The following is an 18420-nucleotide window of genomic DNA, read 5'->3' as shown; positions in this document are numbered from 1 at the left end:
AACCAGAACAGAGCGCGGAATGAATGACGATCTGCTTTTATGTCATTTTTCCTTTTTTATTAAAAATATTCAAAAATAGCTATATCATGAAACACTGATATTCCGATTGTCAAATATGTGCAAGTGGATGGGTTTTGTTGTTTAGACATCTTTATAACGATCGCGTTAGTTGAGCTGTATGCACAACGGGCGGCGCCATTTTAGTTTCGTTTTCAGTTCAGAGAATCGGATCTGTTGGATTTATAACGTCAATTCATCAACTTCTCACGAAATACATGATAGTAAGTGGCTGGTGAACTGGGAGAAGAATAGGATCAAATGTTAAGCTACTTACACAATGTGTATCTGATATGAATAAAACGTGTCGTTATTATAATTGAAAGGATTATTATTGCCGCTTCCATAGACATCTGTGTGCATTTTACAAACTCAAAATCATTGTTTTGCTAGTAGTACATATGTGTATTTAAATGTCTGAAACCTAAAATAAACATTATGTGGTTGAAAACACTCAATAGTTGTGATATATGACAGCACTGAGTGCGTCTGTCTCTGGCTGAGCGCCAGCCAACGCGCGAGAGCAAGTTTGAATTTAGCAGTTGCTGACGTGTGCACTGAACGTTCTAATCACACCGGTGTGATCGTACGCTCCAGGGACCAGCCAAGACTGATCACACCGGTGTGATCGTACGCGTGAAAGGGTTAAAGGTTACATGCAATTTGTAGGATGGTTTGTATTTATTTGTGAAAAATTATCAAAGATAATTTATTTACAGTATATTTGTAAAACACAATATTGGTTGCATTTTCGCTCAAATTGACCTTTGTTTTTGCAAATTGCTTTCTGTTTGTTTGCAAGTCGAGTTTTCCTTTGCAAAGTAGATCGAGTTTGTTTGCAAAATGCTGGATTTATTTGTTTAGGCACATAATTCGCTCCATAAAGCTTTCCTTAGTCTTTCGTCACTCTCACCAAACTGTGCTGCTGTTTGCAGACACAATCTTGGCCTATCCTCGACAAGTCCATTCAGTTCTCACAAAAAACGTCTCAGGTTGCACCTGGAGCTATAGCACTGCTTTTCTTACTCTTTTATTGTATGATGGAATGCATTTAAGATTAAATTAAATTTTATTTAATCATTTTATCATATAATTTTATATGGATTATAATATAATGCACAGTTGTGGAAAGAGCACTAAAACTTGTACTTAAGTAAAAGTATTGCTACTTAAGAAATCATTTACTTCTTTAGTTAATTAGTCCTTCTTTACAAGTACATAGAAGTACTGAAAAATAATATGACTCAAGTAAGAGTAAATAAGTAGTTTTCTGAAAAACTACTCAAATTACTACGTTGCTATAACAGTATTATTTTTCTGTTTTTAGTATTCAATCATCTCTGCCCTTCTTGATCCACTTTAAGCAACTGTAGTGACTAAGTGGCTACTTTAGCAAGTCAAAGACCCTGATAAATGTCATCTGCTAGTCTAGACTGCGCTTGAATTTAAGGAGCAAGAGAAAGGAAATTTGATTTACCCTCCTATTGGATGTGCAATATATTGGTACTATATCAGTATTTTTTTTTAATTCATAAATTTCCGTTTATTTAATTGTGCATGCTCGTTTCCCTTATTTTTATGTTTAGATTACTCTTGCTGTCATCTAACACTCATTTAAAGATATTTTTATTAACACTGTTGAATGCAATATTTTGCAAATCTCTAATTGAATATTGATTTGTCGTATAATTTCACAGCATTTAAAAGTACTGATTTTTTTTATTATGTGTATTTATTTATATTTGTTTTTACAGAATTTAGCCATATGAAAATTTGAATATCTACGTACATCAGATATTGATACATATAGACCATTCTTCCCATGTTCATTCTGTAGATTTGATTGCATGTAGTTTTTCAAAGTAAAAGGTCTACTGTTCCTCCATTCACCCAGTGTTTCGGAAGACTGAAACATCCCATTGGACCTGGCACAGAGACTTACTTAACCTAAACTACATATGCAAAGCTAACTTAGTTGTGGAGCGGAAAAGGCAGAGGAGGCTGACTCACTATTATGACTATGTTTCCGCTGCTAAATTGAGTAATGCATTTTTTAACACCCTCTCCCATGTGTCTGCAAAGCTTACAACTGCCAAGCCCTTCCCTTCTCCTTCAAGAGCCAGGAAATCTATATTATAACACCATATTGGACTTGCACCAGGCTCTCAAACCCACTCATTGTAGTAATCATAAAGTATTTAATGTGTTGTGTAATTAATGTACACTACCATTCCAAAGGTTGGGGTTTGTTTTTTTAGTTTTTTTTTTTTTTAAATTTTTTTAATGATTTTGAAAGAAGCCTCTTATGCTCCAAGGCTACATTTATTTGATAAAAATGCAGTAAAACAAGTAATATTTTTACATTTAAAAAAGTTGTTTTCTATTGTAATGTACTGTAAAATGGAAATGAATTTCCAGCATTATTTATCAAGTCTTCAGTGTCACATGATCCTTTAGAAATCATTCTAATGTTGATTTGGTGCTCTAAGCATTTTTTTTTTCTTATCTCAGTTGGTTATTCTGGAAATTGATTTAATTTATATGAAATAGAAATATTTGTTAACATTGTAAATGTCTTTACTGTCACTTTTGATCAACTTAATGCATCCTTTCCGAGTAAAATTATTAATTTCTATAAAATAAATCTCACTAATCTCTAAACTGTATTTTTCAGCAGCACAATTCACAAAATAAAACAGCATGCTTCATTATACTCTTTTCTTGACTCCTTTACCTTTTACAAACAGGCATTGCATAGTTAACTTTATATTTTTAGACTATTTGATAAGAAAACATTATCTTTCGTGGCAAGACCCTGGAGTCTTTATTTGGCCAGCATCATAAAAGTCTCAGCCCTAAAACAGACTAAAAGAAAAATGTAATGACAAGGTAATTGCAATCTCTGTTTGCAGCAGAGGCTAATGCTTGTAAAGATGGAAACATGTCTCACTTCATATGTTGTGGTGTAAGTGAAACTCTTATTATAACTCCTAAATGTATAGTCAGCATTCACAATTAAAATGTAAGTATCTAATTTACTTCATCTACTATAATTCTTTAATTGGCCATTTCTTCTTTAAAGAAAATAAAGTTTCCCCACTGGTTGTGTCAGTATTCATCCCATGAATATGATCACTTCAACATGATTTATAGGTGGCATGAGAATAAACATCTAAAGTTTGTTGCTGTATAAACTGTGGAATGATAGGATGGATGAATGTGAATGTGAGTGTTCTGAATGTGACTAGTGAGAATTTGCCATAGTGACATGTTGGCAGTTTGTTACACAGATTGTGGCCTAAAGTCTGTTACCCTGCTGCGATTAACAAACTGCTACCCTCATCCGTGTAATAATCTGCCCTGATGGCAAGAGGCAATCCGTGTCTGTTACTCTTTTGACACAAAGGCCAGCGATACCCAATGTGTGTTAGCAGTATGTCTGTTAGATGTGAGGCATGACTGGCACAGTGAAGAGGCATCTGTTAATGGAGTCTGTAAATGTGCCCTCTCCAGTGACATTGACGTCAAACAAGATTAGATGTGACTTTATGTGTGATGATAGCCCTTGCTGTGAATGTCAGACAATGTTATTCATTTCCTTACCACTTCATTTTTAGGCACAGACCAAACTGTCCTGATTGTTTTTTTTTTTTTTTTTTTTTTACTAAACTCTTAATGTCAAATGACTGAATCAGCATGCGTATTTCAGTGTGTGAGTAGTTTAGAGCCATCTGTGTTATCACCCTCCTTTCACTTGAGTATCTTGCAGTCAGGTGACCATTTAGATTTGGAAAGCATGAATTTTCATACCATCTGGATTAAAAGGAAATTGCCGTGTTTTGCAATCTATCTAAATAAAGTACTGTTTTGAATTATGTTTTTCTAATTTGATTTTATTTTGTTCTGCACATTTGGGAAAACATGCATTTTGCATTTTTATTATTTTATTTTATTCATATACCTATATATATATATATATATATATATATATATATATATGCTGCGTTAACGTGAGACTCTTATCGGGCGATAAAAAGATGTTGCTGTTAATCTATTTTCAAAGGTGGGTTGGGTGCTGGGCCTATACTACGCAAGCTATGATGACTTTCACCTTGATATTTTAGCGCAGATGTATACCTAGCCAAATAGGAGGCATTTAAAGCGGTCATGATGAACTGGCTTTTTAAATTTGATTATATTGTTGTCTGAGGGTGTACTCACACTAGTCAGTTTGAACCGTGCCCGAGCGCGTTTGACCACCAAAGCGCGGTTCGTTTGACTAGTGTGAGTGCTCCGTACCGTGCCCGGGCGTGGCTCGATTAGCCGGCCCTGGCCCGCTTGGAAGAGGTGGGCCAGAGCACGGTTCAGTTGGACTCGGGCATGGTTCGCATGCAGTGTGAGCGCTAACCGTGCTGGAGCAGAATCTGCAGGCTTCTGAACCAGCTGGACAGCAGATGAAAAGTAGACTAACTAAATAGCTTAATATTTAAGATTCATATTTCAAATTTAATCATTAAATAATCCATAAAGATTGCGCTTGCGCTTCAGCCTAGTTGGTGCTCATGGAACAGGACACAATAATCTAGGAAGGAAACCCAAGGTCTAGCTAGGACCAATAATAATAATAAAAATAATGATAATTCATTACATTTATATAGCGCTTTTTCTGGGACCTCAAAGCGCTTCACATATGGAAGAGGGGAATCTCCTCAACCACCACTAATCTCCTCAAACACCACCTGGATGATGCAATGGCAGCCATATTGTGCCAGAATGCCAACTACACACCAGCTTACTGGTGGAGAGGAGACAATGATGAAACCAATCAGTATATGGGGATGATTAGGAGGCCATGATGGACAGAGGCCAAGGGGCAAATTTGGCCAGGATGCCGGGGTTACACCCCTACTCTTTTGAAAGACATCCTGGGATTTTTAATGACCACAGAGTCAGGACCTCGGTTTAACGTCTCATCCGAAGGACGGTGCTCTTTGACAGTATAGTGTCCCTGTCACTATACTGGGGCATAAGGACCCACACAGACCACAGGGTGAGCACCCCCTGCTGGCCTCACTAACACCTCTGACACCCTGACGAAGGAGCAGGACCGGAGCATACAACCTTTTAAATGATTATATCCTCTAATTTAAATGATTAGCAACATGTATATAACCCGCTAGCAACATGTATATAATTGCCTCAGAATGTGAAGTACAAAAAAAAAAAAAAACACGAGAGGCCCAGTTCGTCATTAAGGACATTAGGTTCTACTGTGTTAAGAGTGAAAATCCAGAAAGCCTCTCATTGTAGTAGGAACATCTCTGCTTACGTATGTCTCTGGGAACGATACAATGCGTGAAAACGCTGTGGGAACACCCTGTGTGAGTGCGTTATGAAGCATGTGTGAAATTAATCCAATGGCGAGATGGAGCATCATAGGCGGGTGACGTCATCGACCAGGAAATTATAAAGCACTCCCAAAACACAAGTGCGAGTATGGCATAGACACGCAGCGTCTCGTTCCCTTCAGGGAACTAGGGTTACATACGTAACCAGAGATGTTCTCTATCAGTGAACTCGAGCTGCGTGAAAACGTTGTCGGAACGGCAATACCCATGTCGCCATACGAGCAAGTGTCCTTAGTGTGAAGTCAGCGCACATTCTGACGAAGGAGCTGAAATCAAGATGATAAAATCTGACGAATGTATGAGGTGACGACGAGCCTGCTGCATCACAAACGGCCTGAAGTGAAACTCCTGACAAAAGAGCTTGTACACTCTCAAAAGAGGCAGCCACACTCTTAGTCGAGTGAGCTCGTACAGCCAGAGGTGAAGGCTGACCAGCCGATTCGTCAGCAAGTGAGATGGCCTCGACCACCCACTTGCTTATTCTCTGCTTAGACGCAGGACACCCCTTCTTGGGTGGTCCAAACAATTGTTCAGAATTCCTCCACAGGGCAGCTCTTTGGACATAAGCATCTAAAGCCCTAACTGGGCAGAGCAGATTAAGTTTCTCCTGGTCTGAGTCTGAAATCATAAAAGGAGGAGGACAGAAGGCTTGCAGTACAGTAGCCTAACAGTATAAGTTGGAACCTTAGGAATATAACCTGGTCCATGTCAGCACGACTTCCAAGCACAAGGGAGAAACCGAGAGAGCTTGAATGTCCCCAATTCTTTTTAGGGAAGAAATAGCAAACAGAAAGATAGTTTTTAGAGTAAAACATTTCTCAGAAACCTCTTCAATGGGCTCAAAAGGAGCAAGGAAGAGGCCTTCTAAAGCAATGTCCGGGTTCCAAGATGGCACCTTTGTGAGAGCCATGAAGGAAACGAGATATAAGTGGGTGTCTCCCCTAGGAGACTGCACTTAAATGGACATGGTAAGCAGATAAAGCCGGCACGTACACCTTCAGTGTAGAGGGGGATAACCCTGTGGAGAAACGCTCCTGCAGGAATTCCAGCACTCCACCCACCGGGCAGTTAACTGGGTCCAACCGGTGTTCTCAACACCAAGAGGTGAAAAGTTTCCACCTCAAGGCATAGAATTTCATAGAGGCCGGAGCTCTAGAGTTGAAGGTTGTCTCAACGACCTCAGTCGAAAGACCAGATTCTATGAGATGGGCTCCCTCAGAGGCCAAGCCCACAGTTTCCACAGTTCTGGGCGGGGCTGAAGTATCGACCCACTTGCCTGAGTGAGAACGTCACCACCTGATCGGAATCTCCAGAGTAGAGTTGATGAGGAGAGACACTAGGTCTGCAAACCATACTCGGGCTGGCCAGAACGGGACTATCAACAGTAGACTGACCCCGTCCTGGCAAACGCTTTCCAGAACTCCTGGGTGCAAAGCAATCAGGAGAAATATGTATAGACGTGACCTCAGCCACACCTGTACCATAGCGTCTAACCCCAGAGGGGCTGGATGACTTAGAGAGAACCACAGTGGACAGTGTGATGTCTCCCTGGATGCAAAAAGGTCTACCTCAGCATGACCAAAATGATTCCAATGGAGTTCCACCGCCTCGGCGTGTCCCCTGGGACCATAGAAGGATCTGGCGAGCCAGCATGTATAACGGGTGCGAACGCAGAATTGGTTTATGTAAGAGACCACTGATGTGTTGTCTGACCAGACAAGAACATGATGACCTCTCAGGTCTGGGTGGAAGTGTTTTAGAGCCTGAAACACTGCCAAATTTTCTAGACAATTTATTGAGAGATGATGGTCCTTCCACAGACCCCTGAGCTGGGTGACCACTCATGATCACACCCCAGCCCATGAGGGAGGCATCTGTGGTTAGCGTTACGCAATGACAAGGAGCTCCCAGCACGGGCCCATGGGATAGGAAACAAGGTTCTTTACATATGACCAGGGCGCAAAGACAATTTTGTGTGACCCTGATCATGCGGAGCGGGTTTCTGAACTTCTCCGTGGCCACTAGGGCTGTCATAGAACAGCCCACTGACCACTGGCCGTCTCCTTGGTGGCACGGAGAGACAAATCTGCTGCCTAACTAAGCTCTCTAATAACGTCAGCACTAATCTCATCCCCTTCACTCACATCTTTAAGCAGATCAGCTTGATAAGCTTGAAGTATCACCATAGTATGAAGGCATGATGCTGCTTGACCTGCAGCAGAATAAGCTTTGCCCACCAGCCCCAATGTATTTCTTAAAGGCTTGGTGGGCAATGCCAATTTCTTAAAAGATGATGCCAACTCAGGAGAGAGATGGTTGGCAAGAGTCTCTTCAGCCCTAGGCATCGCCCAATACCCATAAACTTCAGCCCCAGCTATATCAGAATAAGTAGAAGTCTGTTGACTAAATATATGGGAAGATACCAGCCTTTTCCAAGACCTCGACCCTTCAGTATGGAGGTCTGTGAAGAAAGGCAGACACCGGCGTGGAGGCATAGCACGGGAAGGCAAAAATCTTTCGTCTAGTTTACTCTTTGCTCTATTCTTGACTCTCTGCCTATCAGCTGGCCACTCAATACTCAGTTTTTCTACAGCTCGAGTGAGCTCCTCCATAAGCTCCTCACTAGCGGAAGACTGAAGTGACGAGTCCCCAGTCTCTACTGTGTCAACACTTTCAACATCCAGCTCCTCAGAAATGGATAGTTGAAGAACAGGTGCCTCAGCCTGAGGAGAAGAAACTACACACGTGCTTTCAAACCCGGGACTGGGACACTGGATCTAACAGGATAAAGGTTGAAATAAGGCAGACCCCATCTCAGACCCCTCTTTTAGATACTTTTGTGATCCCCACGACAAGCGCCACCGCTCTGCATCTACAAAAGCAGGACCTGAGCTGCGGTGAGCGCGCACCGAACCACCCTCCTCTAAGAGTGATTGGCGGGAACGCAGCGTCCGTATGGGTAGACGCTCGCAATGCTCACAGTTAGCCCCCTCGAGAGCTGACCGGACATGCTGCACTCCCAAACAAGCAACACATATTTGGTGTGTATCCCCACCAATGATCAAAGGAGTGCAGGGGAAAACACACTTCCTAAAATGTGGCTTGCTTGCCATAATGAGATTTAGTTATCCTTATGTATACTTTTATACTTATGTTTATATATATATTTTTTTTTGTGTAGTGTTGAGGGCATGTATAGGATTGGTAAATTGATGCACCACACCCACTTAGGCCAGTGGCCAATATCTTTATCTTTGACTCTTTAAATTCTGTACATCGTTGCCATTGATTGTTTGACTCTGAAGAAGACACATGGACATCAAATCGTTAGTAATTTTGTACTAACAAAATCATTTAAAACGTTATGTGTTCCTGTCCTGCCCCTTGGTCCTAGTTAGACCTTTGGTTTCCCTCCTAGATAACAAATAAAAACTAGACAAATATGTTAGATACTGACGATTTGGAAAAACAATCCAGCCAGAACTTGTGTCTTACATTTGTGGTAGATGCACACATTTGTACTGTAACATGCTGATCTACCCAGCGGCACACGGGTTGAAATGCACTGCATAAAATGTTAAAAAATTTAAACATCTGGGAGAATTAGTAGAGCAGACATATAGATCTGAATAAGAGTGACGACGCAAAAAAAGAGCTGTATTCATTTTTCTGTGCGCACACCCGACCAGAACCATGCAGCCATGCACATAGACACACAGTTTGCGAGGACTGAACTGAGCTCTCTCAGACACGAATGGACAAATAGAACTGCCTTAATTCTACGTGGCAGTGATTCAACAAGGTGCTGAAAGCATTCTTTAGAAATGTTGGCCCATATAGGATAGCATCTTGCAGTTGATGGAGATTTGTGGGATGCACATCCAGGGCACGAAGCTCCGGTTACACCACATTCCAAAGATGCTCTATTGGGTTGAGATCTGGTGACTGTGGGGGCCATTTTAGTACAGTGAACTCATTGTCATGGTCAAGAAACCAATTTGAAATGATTTGAGCTTTGTGACATGGTGCATTATCCTGCTGGAAGTAGCCATCCTCTGATGGCTACATGGTGGCCATAAAGGGGACATAGTCAGAAACAATGCTCAGGTAGGCTGTGGCATTTGAACAATGCCCAATTGGCACTAAGGGGCCTAAAGTGTGCCAAGAAAACACCCCCTTCACCATTACACCACCACCACCAGCCTGCTCAGTGGAAAGAAGACATGATGGATCCATGTTCTCAGTCTGTTTACGCCAAGTTCTGAGGCTATGTTTACATGGAAACAATCTGAACAGAAAACGCAAAAGTGGTGTTGCGTTATCACTTTTTATTCTGCATTTAGATGAGCGTTATGGGTGGGAAATCCCCTTGCATATGGTGATGCAAAAGTGTGTGAAATTCGATGTAAATATGCACTCCAGGTGGCTAGGTGGCAATGTCCGAGTAAATACCAAGTCTGCATGCCAGCGTACAACCCTCACTCTTTAGCAGACTTTTGTGTTTTTACCCTTTAGAAGGGAACGCAACGGTGGAGCGTTTTTAAGATATCCACTCTGGTCATCATGTAAACAAAAAATGCACATCCGATAAAATATTTTTACGTATTAACCCGCGAGCGTTCTCGTGTAAACAGGGCCTCAGTGTCTACACTGAAATGGAGGCAAGATTTTACATCGGTCTTCATCTGTCCAATTTTGGTGAGCTCTTGCAAATTGTAGCCTCTTTTTCCTATTTGTAGTGGTACCCGGTGGGGTCTAAAGATTCTTTATTTAGGCTTATAATACGATAAAATATAGGCCTAATATATAACCTAAACAATAACTTTGTGAGATTCTTTATTTAGGGTTATAATATAATACAATATAGGCCTAATGTAATATACTATAATATAAAAAAAGAATTAAAGTATTTGATTTTGAAGTTATATAATAGATCAAAATATAACTAAATATAATGGAAGCACATTGGCCCACCTGTGCAGTGGAAATCTGAATCTTTTTTCATTAGGAGCACATGTGCTCCTTGGGAAAAACCTTTGCGTAGAACCCTGCTAGAGAATATTCCATGTTTAAAAGGCTTGGCTGTCTTATTCTATCCCCTTGCAGAATCCTATTGTCAACCATTTCATTGGATGAGAATTTTTAAAGGTTAACCTATTTATGTAGTTCATTCATGCATTTATTTATTCTTGTTAAAATAAAGTATAGTGTTAACTGTAAAGAAAAGCTCTTCTGATTAGCTGAAACAAGATATCACAATAACTTGCAACAATTTTAATAAGGCATTGAGGAGGGGGATAGGATTCTAGATGACAGCATTCTCAAATGGGATTGGTCAATTGGTTTTCATCACTTGTCCGGGTTTTCTATCTTTCCAGTGCTCCAGAGCAGAACAGAAATCTCAGCCATTTTGCAACACTCATAAACACTTTTCCAGTCTATTTTGCATGAGACATTGGCTTTATCTTTTTTTTCTCCACCAACCAAAAAAATGTGAACTGACCAAATTTAGTCTTAAACCCAAGTTATACAATAACTTATTTTTAATAAGATTTGTATAAAAGCAAAATCACTCACTTAAATGCTGCACTGATTTTGTTGGATATTTTTTCTACATATACAAAAACAAATTTTTCTGCTCACCAAGGCTGCTCACCAAACAAAAAATAGTGAAATATTATTAGAATTTAAACTGTTTTCTATTTTAGTATATTTCTATGTTATTTATGACACACACAGTATGTTACTCTTTTATATTTAAAGGTGACATATTATGCCTCGTTTCATATAAATCTATGGTGTCCCCAGAATGTGTGTGAAATTTCAGCTCAAAATACTCCCCAGATAATTTATTATAGCTTTTCAAATTTGCCCCTTTTTGAGTGTGAGCAAAAAAGTTGCATTTTTGTGTCTGTCCCTTTAAATGCAAATTAGTTTGCCCCTCCCCCTTCATGTTGATCTTTTTAAACTAGCTTGGATGCTGCTCAATAACAAAACACGCAAATAATTGTACTCATCCAAAATCTCAGAAATAACCAGTAGCGGAGTGTAGCCTTACGGAGAGACTGCACCTGGATGCTTCTGAATGGTTAGTGGATACATTTTATAGTTGTTACATTGATTCATCTCATTGAGTTGCATGCACCATTATGTTTAACTTTTACACAAGTAGACACAGTTCCCTGAGGTCGTCTGTGACATTTTTGGCTAAATAGTGTTCTGTGCTTGTCTGTGTAGCCAAAGGCAGAACAGTTTGCATGCTTTGCTCAAACTTTTGCCATTACGTTAGAACTGGTTACACGGTTGTTGCTTGCGAAAACCAAATGGTGGCGGTATTATCATAATCTTAATAATATTATAAGATTATCTTAAGAAATCTGATCGGCTTATTTTTTGGCATGCTTGATGAGAAAGGCTTACCAAAACAAAGTTACCGGGTTGTCACTTTTCACATTTTCTGGGTTGGTTGATGCACCGGGGACCTGGTTATAGCACTTAAACATGGAAAAAGTCTGATTTTCATGATGTGTCCCCTTTAAAGAGAAAAGAAACCTGAGACTCTGTTATTGTTTGTACTGTATGCTGCCTGTGGTAAGATGGTTTCAAGCTAAATACCATAACCTGGATCCGAGCTGTGGAAAGTCATTTGAAAACTCAAGCTTTCTGATGTGATCCAGACTGAAATGATTGATATTTAATGAGTTAAGATGAAACACCATGGAGATGTGGATAGACTAGCAGCTAAGACAGACCATTTCAACATATCTAATCTCTTTTGGCAGGTCAAGAAAACAGGTCCTAATAGAAGTAAAATTGTTTGTGCTAAATTTCAATTTAGTCTCACATGTGTCTTACATAATGGTTCCCTGTAACATCATGTACATCGGGTACTCCTTTATTCTGTCTGACTATATTTTGAATTATGTCTTGATGCTTCATGGAAAATCAGTGACTGTGGTTTTCTGAGTATGTTTTCCCATCAAATTTACATTTGACTTTCTGACAGGGCCATTGACCAATAGGTGGCAGAAGATGTCAGTATGATGATAGATGGGTATGGGACATTTACACAGATCCAATTAGATGACCAGGCCTGTTTGCTATCTTCACCCACTCAACTCCACAGAATCTACATATTTAGCAATTTGAATGTTGTATTCGGAAGGAGATGCAAAAAAAAAATTACACATTAGTGTTATATTTTTTTTAGTGTCACTTATTTGCTCTTTGACAATTGAGCAAATGTCAATGACATCATACACATCGTACAACCAGAGATATTGCTTTACACTTTGGTGATTTCGCGCGTAGATGCAATGTGGAGGGCAACTTTCCCATACCTCTTATACCTGGAATTGAAAAAAAAATGCCTGTTTCGTGTGCTTCTTGGGCCGGGCTATACAAATCGCCACACAATTTAGAACAGGTCACAAGGAATTACCTTTCACAAACAAGCCTGAACATTTGTTTCTGATTTTAGTCATAATGTAATTATTAATAGTAATGTTCAGAGGAGAAAGGACGCAAAATTTAAAAATACTACTGTTATTATGTCCCAAAATGTAGTTTTAATATTTTTTTTTCAGTCGAGAATGTAGTTTTTTAAAGCTCAAATCAGATTTATAAAGATAGTGGCTATTTAAAATTTTGATCTGACGTTTTCGGAGAAGTGAGACGTTTTCAGGCATTCACCAGCCGCTCAGCGCTCAGACCCCGCTGAGAACAGCCCAGTGCTTCTGATGTTCGCTGGCTCTGATGTCTGTAGTCTATAAACATGAGATATAATTCAATCTTTGTCTCATTAATGTATCATTTGTTACCTGCCAAATTGTTTTGGCTGAGGGCAAAATTAAGTTTCATAACTTAATATTTAGGCTATTTTAACATTTTATCCTGCTGTATATTTGTCTGAATCGTTTACTTTAATTATTGTCTTGTATAACTTCTTATACCTTGTATAACTTCTTATACCTCCTTATACATGACTATTACTGATCAATAAAACTGAAATTGAACAAAAATGGACAGGGTTGTGTCATTTTTATTTTACATAGCTTTTCATTACTATATTTGTAATACTATTAATGTGAATGTATCTGTCACCTGTGCCAAAAACAAACTTCCACTTGAATGGACAATAAAGTTCAACTCAAACTCTAAATCAGTTGCTGAATTACTAGAATCTTGTTGCGCAGATGCATGAAATGGCAGAACCAAATCATTGGTTTGAACTGAACTGTTAAAAAACACTGAGCAAATGACCATACTGTCATTTCACATCTCCCCAGGAGACTTGTGTGCTGTTATTTTACACTATTGCAAGTAAAACAAAATGCTTCTTTTATGATGAGTGTGACTTATTTCTTGCAGTTTCCGCTAAATATGTTGTTTTGAGAATTCAAGAACACTTTTTTCTAACACTTGCATCAAGATCTCACTAGATTTGTTTGCAGTTACATGACTTGACGTGGTCTGATGTGATGTGGTCTATCGTGACAGAATAATGCTTGATGATTTATGTCCTTTTTCCCCCTTTCATTTTTGTTTTGGCTCAAATCAGACCATGTTTAGTATTCTTCTAAGCATAAGGGATTCGTTTTGAAAGATTTTAAAACTTTCAAAATCAAGAGGAGCACTGTAACAGCATAATATGATTTGACTGTTGAAGACTGTTGTAATAAGGAAAGAGGATGAGGAATATTTTATTGCATGATCTCTTCAGTGAGTCTGCCATGTATATCCCAATGAATATTTCAGATTTGTGCAAGACTAAATCTATGAATGTGAACCTTCTACCATCAGAAATTAAAGACTTGTAATTGGCTTTAAACAAGGGTTGTGTGCCATTCAGAATTAATGTTAGAATGCATTTTTAAATTCCAATTCATTTCCTCAGTTTGAATTTAAATTCAAGTAGCAAACAGGATACAGAATTGCAATTTGGATGTAAGGAAGTGAAATAAAAATGAATAACATTTTAAGCTAAAATAGAAAGTTTTTCAATACAAACTATTAACATGTTTGCTTTGCAAATATTGGGGAAAAAATGCTTAACAGCCTTGAAGAATGGATGTTGGATGGATATCACCTATAATTATTTTTATTAAATTCATACATTTCTTCTATATATTTTAAGTTAACTTTTGTGGACCACAGTGGAAAAACAGTTTTTTCACAGAATGCATTATCTGTATTTATTTTCTTTTCATTTACAACTCTGTATATTATTCTTCCTGTCATTTTGAATTTAAATTTCAGTTCATCTTGCTGTAGGGCGTAGCTAATTTAATTCAAAATTACACATCATATGTGAACACAGGGTCACATGGTACAGTACATCATTACTATTTCCCATTTTTTAGGAGCTGAGACCATCAAGATATACTGGAGCCGATATTATCAAGGTTCCCAAGGTGTAGTGTTTGTCCTCAATAGTACTGCATCAGATGAAGAGATGGAGGCTTCCCGGTCTGAGCTCCACTTGGCCATGCAGCATCCTCAGCTGTGCACCCTTCCTTTCCTCATTCTCGCCAACCACCAGGATTCACCAGCTGCCCACTCTGTGTCGGAGGTATGGTAACTTTCCACACCAAATATAGCTCTATTTTAAGTGACGACCATCTTCTCTGTGATTCGCTGCTGTTGAGGCTTCAGGGTTGCTGGCCTCTGTTTGTACACACTCTCTGAAGTGTTTGGACTGAGCAATGGGAAGCATGGTTTTTGGAAAGCGTCCTGTTGCCATGTAATAAGAACTGATGTTTATGGTCAGTTTTGGAAGATGACTGACCAGGGCTGGGATAGGATGTTGTGTGGTGCTCCCCCTCCTTTACTGCATCACAGAACCAGAGCTGATGGTGTAAACATGCTGTGACGTGGGCTGGCTGACTAATAGTCTTTTTCCACACGCTGAGAAAACCCGGTAGAGTTTGTTCTCCTAAGGAGGAAGTATGCTGCAGGAGGCACTTGAAGTTTTCCAAGTATGTATTAAATCTAGACATGGACGTAAGTACGACAGTTTGGTGCTGGAGTTATGTATCCGAGACAGGAAATTATCAATCTATGTACATACCATGAGTACACATTTTTACAGGTTGTCAGAATTTAAACTTCGACGTCACATTTAAGTTCAACATTCTAGGCTGAATATTTGGAACAAGAAGTAATATTTGTAGTTTATCACTGATTCACTTTTAATTGAATAAATAAATAAGATGGAAAAAATAATAGATTTTTTTTATTATTGTTTAAAGGTGCAGTGTGTGATTTTTGGCGGCATCTAGCGGTTCGGTTGTGAGTCGAATAAAATGGGACAAACATATCGTCGTCTGAGACAGCAGACAATAGCCAGAGTAAGCCAAGAGTGTTTAACATTGTCACTGTTTCTGTACCACAGACCATTATAAACCACATCATGGATGAAGTTTACAAAGCCATAGTCTGGTGAGGATTAAGGGTCTTAATATATAATATAATAATATTAATCAGCTGATTGTCTCACAAACGTAACTAGCACATTTCTCCCCACATAGCAAACCCATAATACAATGAGGGAGAAGAATCACATGAAACTATGCAACTATATTTTTTTTCTAACAGGGTAGTAAAGGTTTAGCTGGCTAAATATGAGCTTTTACTGTGGCTGAGCTGGTTAAAGTGTACACTCTAAACTACACTCTTGTCTACACTCTTGTTTTAACCCAATTTTGGGTCAAATATGGATGAATTCAAACATTGGGTTAAAAATGTAATTTAAAAATGCAACCCAATGGCTGGGTTTGTCCATATTTGACCCAAAATTGGGTTAAAACAACCCAGCATTTTTTAGAGTGTAAAGCCTTGTATAAACTTGACGCGTCCGCATGAGCCCAAAGGTGAAATGACATGACTGTAACAGCGTGCACCTCTGCATCCTCTAGACACACTATTTACTACACACAATAGGCTTTTTATTCTCTGATTTTGAAAACTCTTTGCGATCGACTTAAAATGCTCCCAAGATCCAACTCGTCGACCACAATCGAGGGGTTGGTGATTCCTGTAACATCCCACATAGCAAAGCCATAACACAGCGAGGGAGAAGAACTAAGTTACATGAAACAATCCAACTACATATTTTACACCACTGACAAGGAAAAGTCACCACTCACAGTGTTTATGGCTAGCTTCTAGGTTTCTGCGGCTTCTCTTTCAAGGTAGTGACGAAACGCGCCTGTAGCAATGTTTGTTCGTTATCAGCTACGGTACAAACATGGCGACACATTTGCTGCGTCCCAATTCACATACTATTTGTCCTAAATAGTATTCGAAAATAGAATTAGTATGTCACAAATTGTAGTATGTTGAAATGAGTGTTTCAAAGAGACCTGGATGGTCTACTATTTCCGGTCAGAATCCGAAGTGTAGATCGATGCACACTCTAACGGCCGATATTGCCCACAACCCATTGCGCGTTAGACGACGATTCCATTAGAACTACAAACACGAGTAAAAAGTGTTAAGAAACTACAAACATGGAGGACGCGCGAGTCCCTTGGTTATGTTGAGAGGTTTAGATAAAGAGGTTTGAGTGATTAATTATCAGTATCTTTGACCTAACAAAAATGAATTTATTCAATGTTGTCCACATTATATGTGACTGATCACGGAAAGTAGGGACACAAGTCGGTTCTGGGGCATTTTGAGTTATTCAAACGTGATCACGCCCCTTTGATATCTTGTATAGCTTGTGTGTTTGTGTATTTATACTTCTGTTTCAGTTGTGGTTTTTCGGTCATTATTGTTTGTAGCTGTGTCTTGTTCCTGTCCTGAGTTCTTGTTTTGCCCTTTTTTATTAAATGAATGCTTGCTCTTGGATTCTCTCAGCTTCACTCCTGCCTCAACGTTACAATGTCGACCTTCATAGAAGGGGGTGCCCGCGGTTATGTAGATATAAATGTCTCGTTCTAAAGTAATAAAAACATTACGGTGTATTAAGTAAGTTCTTTATACACCACTGAAAACATAGTTATGGATGTCATTAGTGTTGTCAAAAAACTCGGTACTTCGGTACCAAGTCGGTACTAAAAAAAAAAAATGTTACGGTACCAGCTTTTCTAGGTACCGAGTACCAGGTTAATCCAGTTCTGTTCTAGACGCGATGTCTGAAACGTGCACAGTTGCGTCCTCTTTATAACGCTGATATGGCTCTCTCTCTCTGAATCCACTTGTTGAAACGAAAGGAGGAAAGAGCCACATATGGAAATATTTTGGATTAGGCTAATGTCACGTTGCCATAAGAGGCCGATTACATGCAAATTCGCAATTTCAAATATAGGCGCGATTCAAGCGCGCTCATAATAAAAACTCGTTGGCGTTGCATAGCAACGACAGACGCCGCGTGAGAGCAAGCGCTTTGGAAAGAATAAGCACGCGCAAAAATATAATTAAAAAACACGCGCGACATGTGAACGGCCTCTAAAGTGCTTTCGGGGTAGTTTTACGAGTAAATGAGCACAGTAGTATCCACCCGACACCAGAGTAGGCTACTGGCATTAGTATTGTCATTTAATGTCAGTGCCAGTTCTAGGCGTATTCTTGCCTTTATAACTCAGCAGGTTTAAAAAGCCTTTTTAAAATTAAATATGAATGCAGTTTTAGATTAAATAAAAGGACAGTCAAGTCAAATAAAACATGTTTTATGGTAATGCTACAAAGATACCATTCATCAACATTACTTAGTTATCAACACATTGAGTGAACAATATATTTTTACAACATTAATTAATGTTTGAAAATGTTATTTATTACAAACACCTGATTGTTCATGTTTGTTCACTTAATTCATTGTGCATTAAATAAATAATGGATTAAAACTTTACAAACAACTTTAAAAATGTGTTAGTGTATACTATTGTTTATTTTAGGTCATTTTATCTAATCTTTTTCTAAAGTGTTTATAATACAAATGTACAGTTTC

The 18420-nt window shown here is 39.0% G+C and overlaps 1 protein-coding gene across 2 annotated transcripts in view; it reads left to right on the top strand.

Moving 5' to 3' along the window:
* The window catches only part of arl15a (ARF like GTPase 15a), a 145317-nt gene that overhangs the window by 55215 nt on the left and 71682 nt on the right, over window positions 1–18420 (top strand). For both annotated transcript variants that reach the window (XM_039650036.2, XM_039650035.2), the window contains one exon: window positions 14828–15036. In XM_039650036.2, coding sequence (XP_039505970.1) covers window positions 14828–15036 — 209 coding nt within the window. The remainder of the gene's footprint in view (window positions 1–14827; window positions 15037–18420) is intronic.

The sequence above is a fragment of the Pimephales promelas genome, chromosome 4 (assembly GCF_988280905.1).
Source record: "Pimephales promelas chromosome 4, fPimPro1.hap1.1, whole genome shotgun sequence".
Classification (NCBI taxonomy): Eukaryota; Metazoa; Chordata; class Actinopteri; order Cypriniformes; family Leuciscidae; genus Pimephales; species Pimephales promelas.
This window is presented reverse-complemented; position numbering and strand designations above follow the sequence as displayed.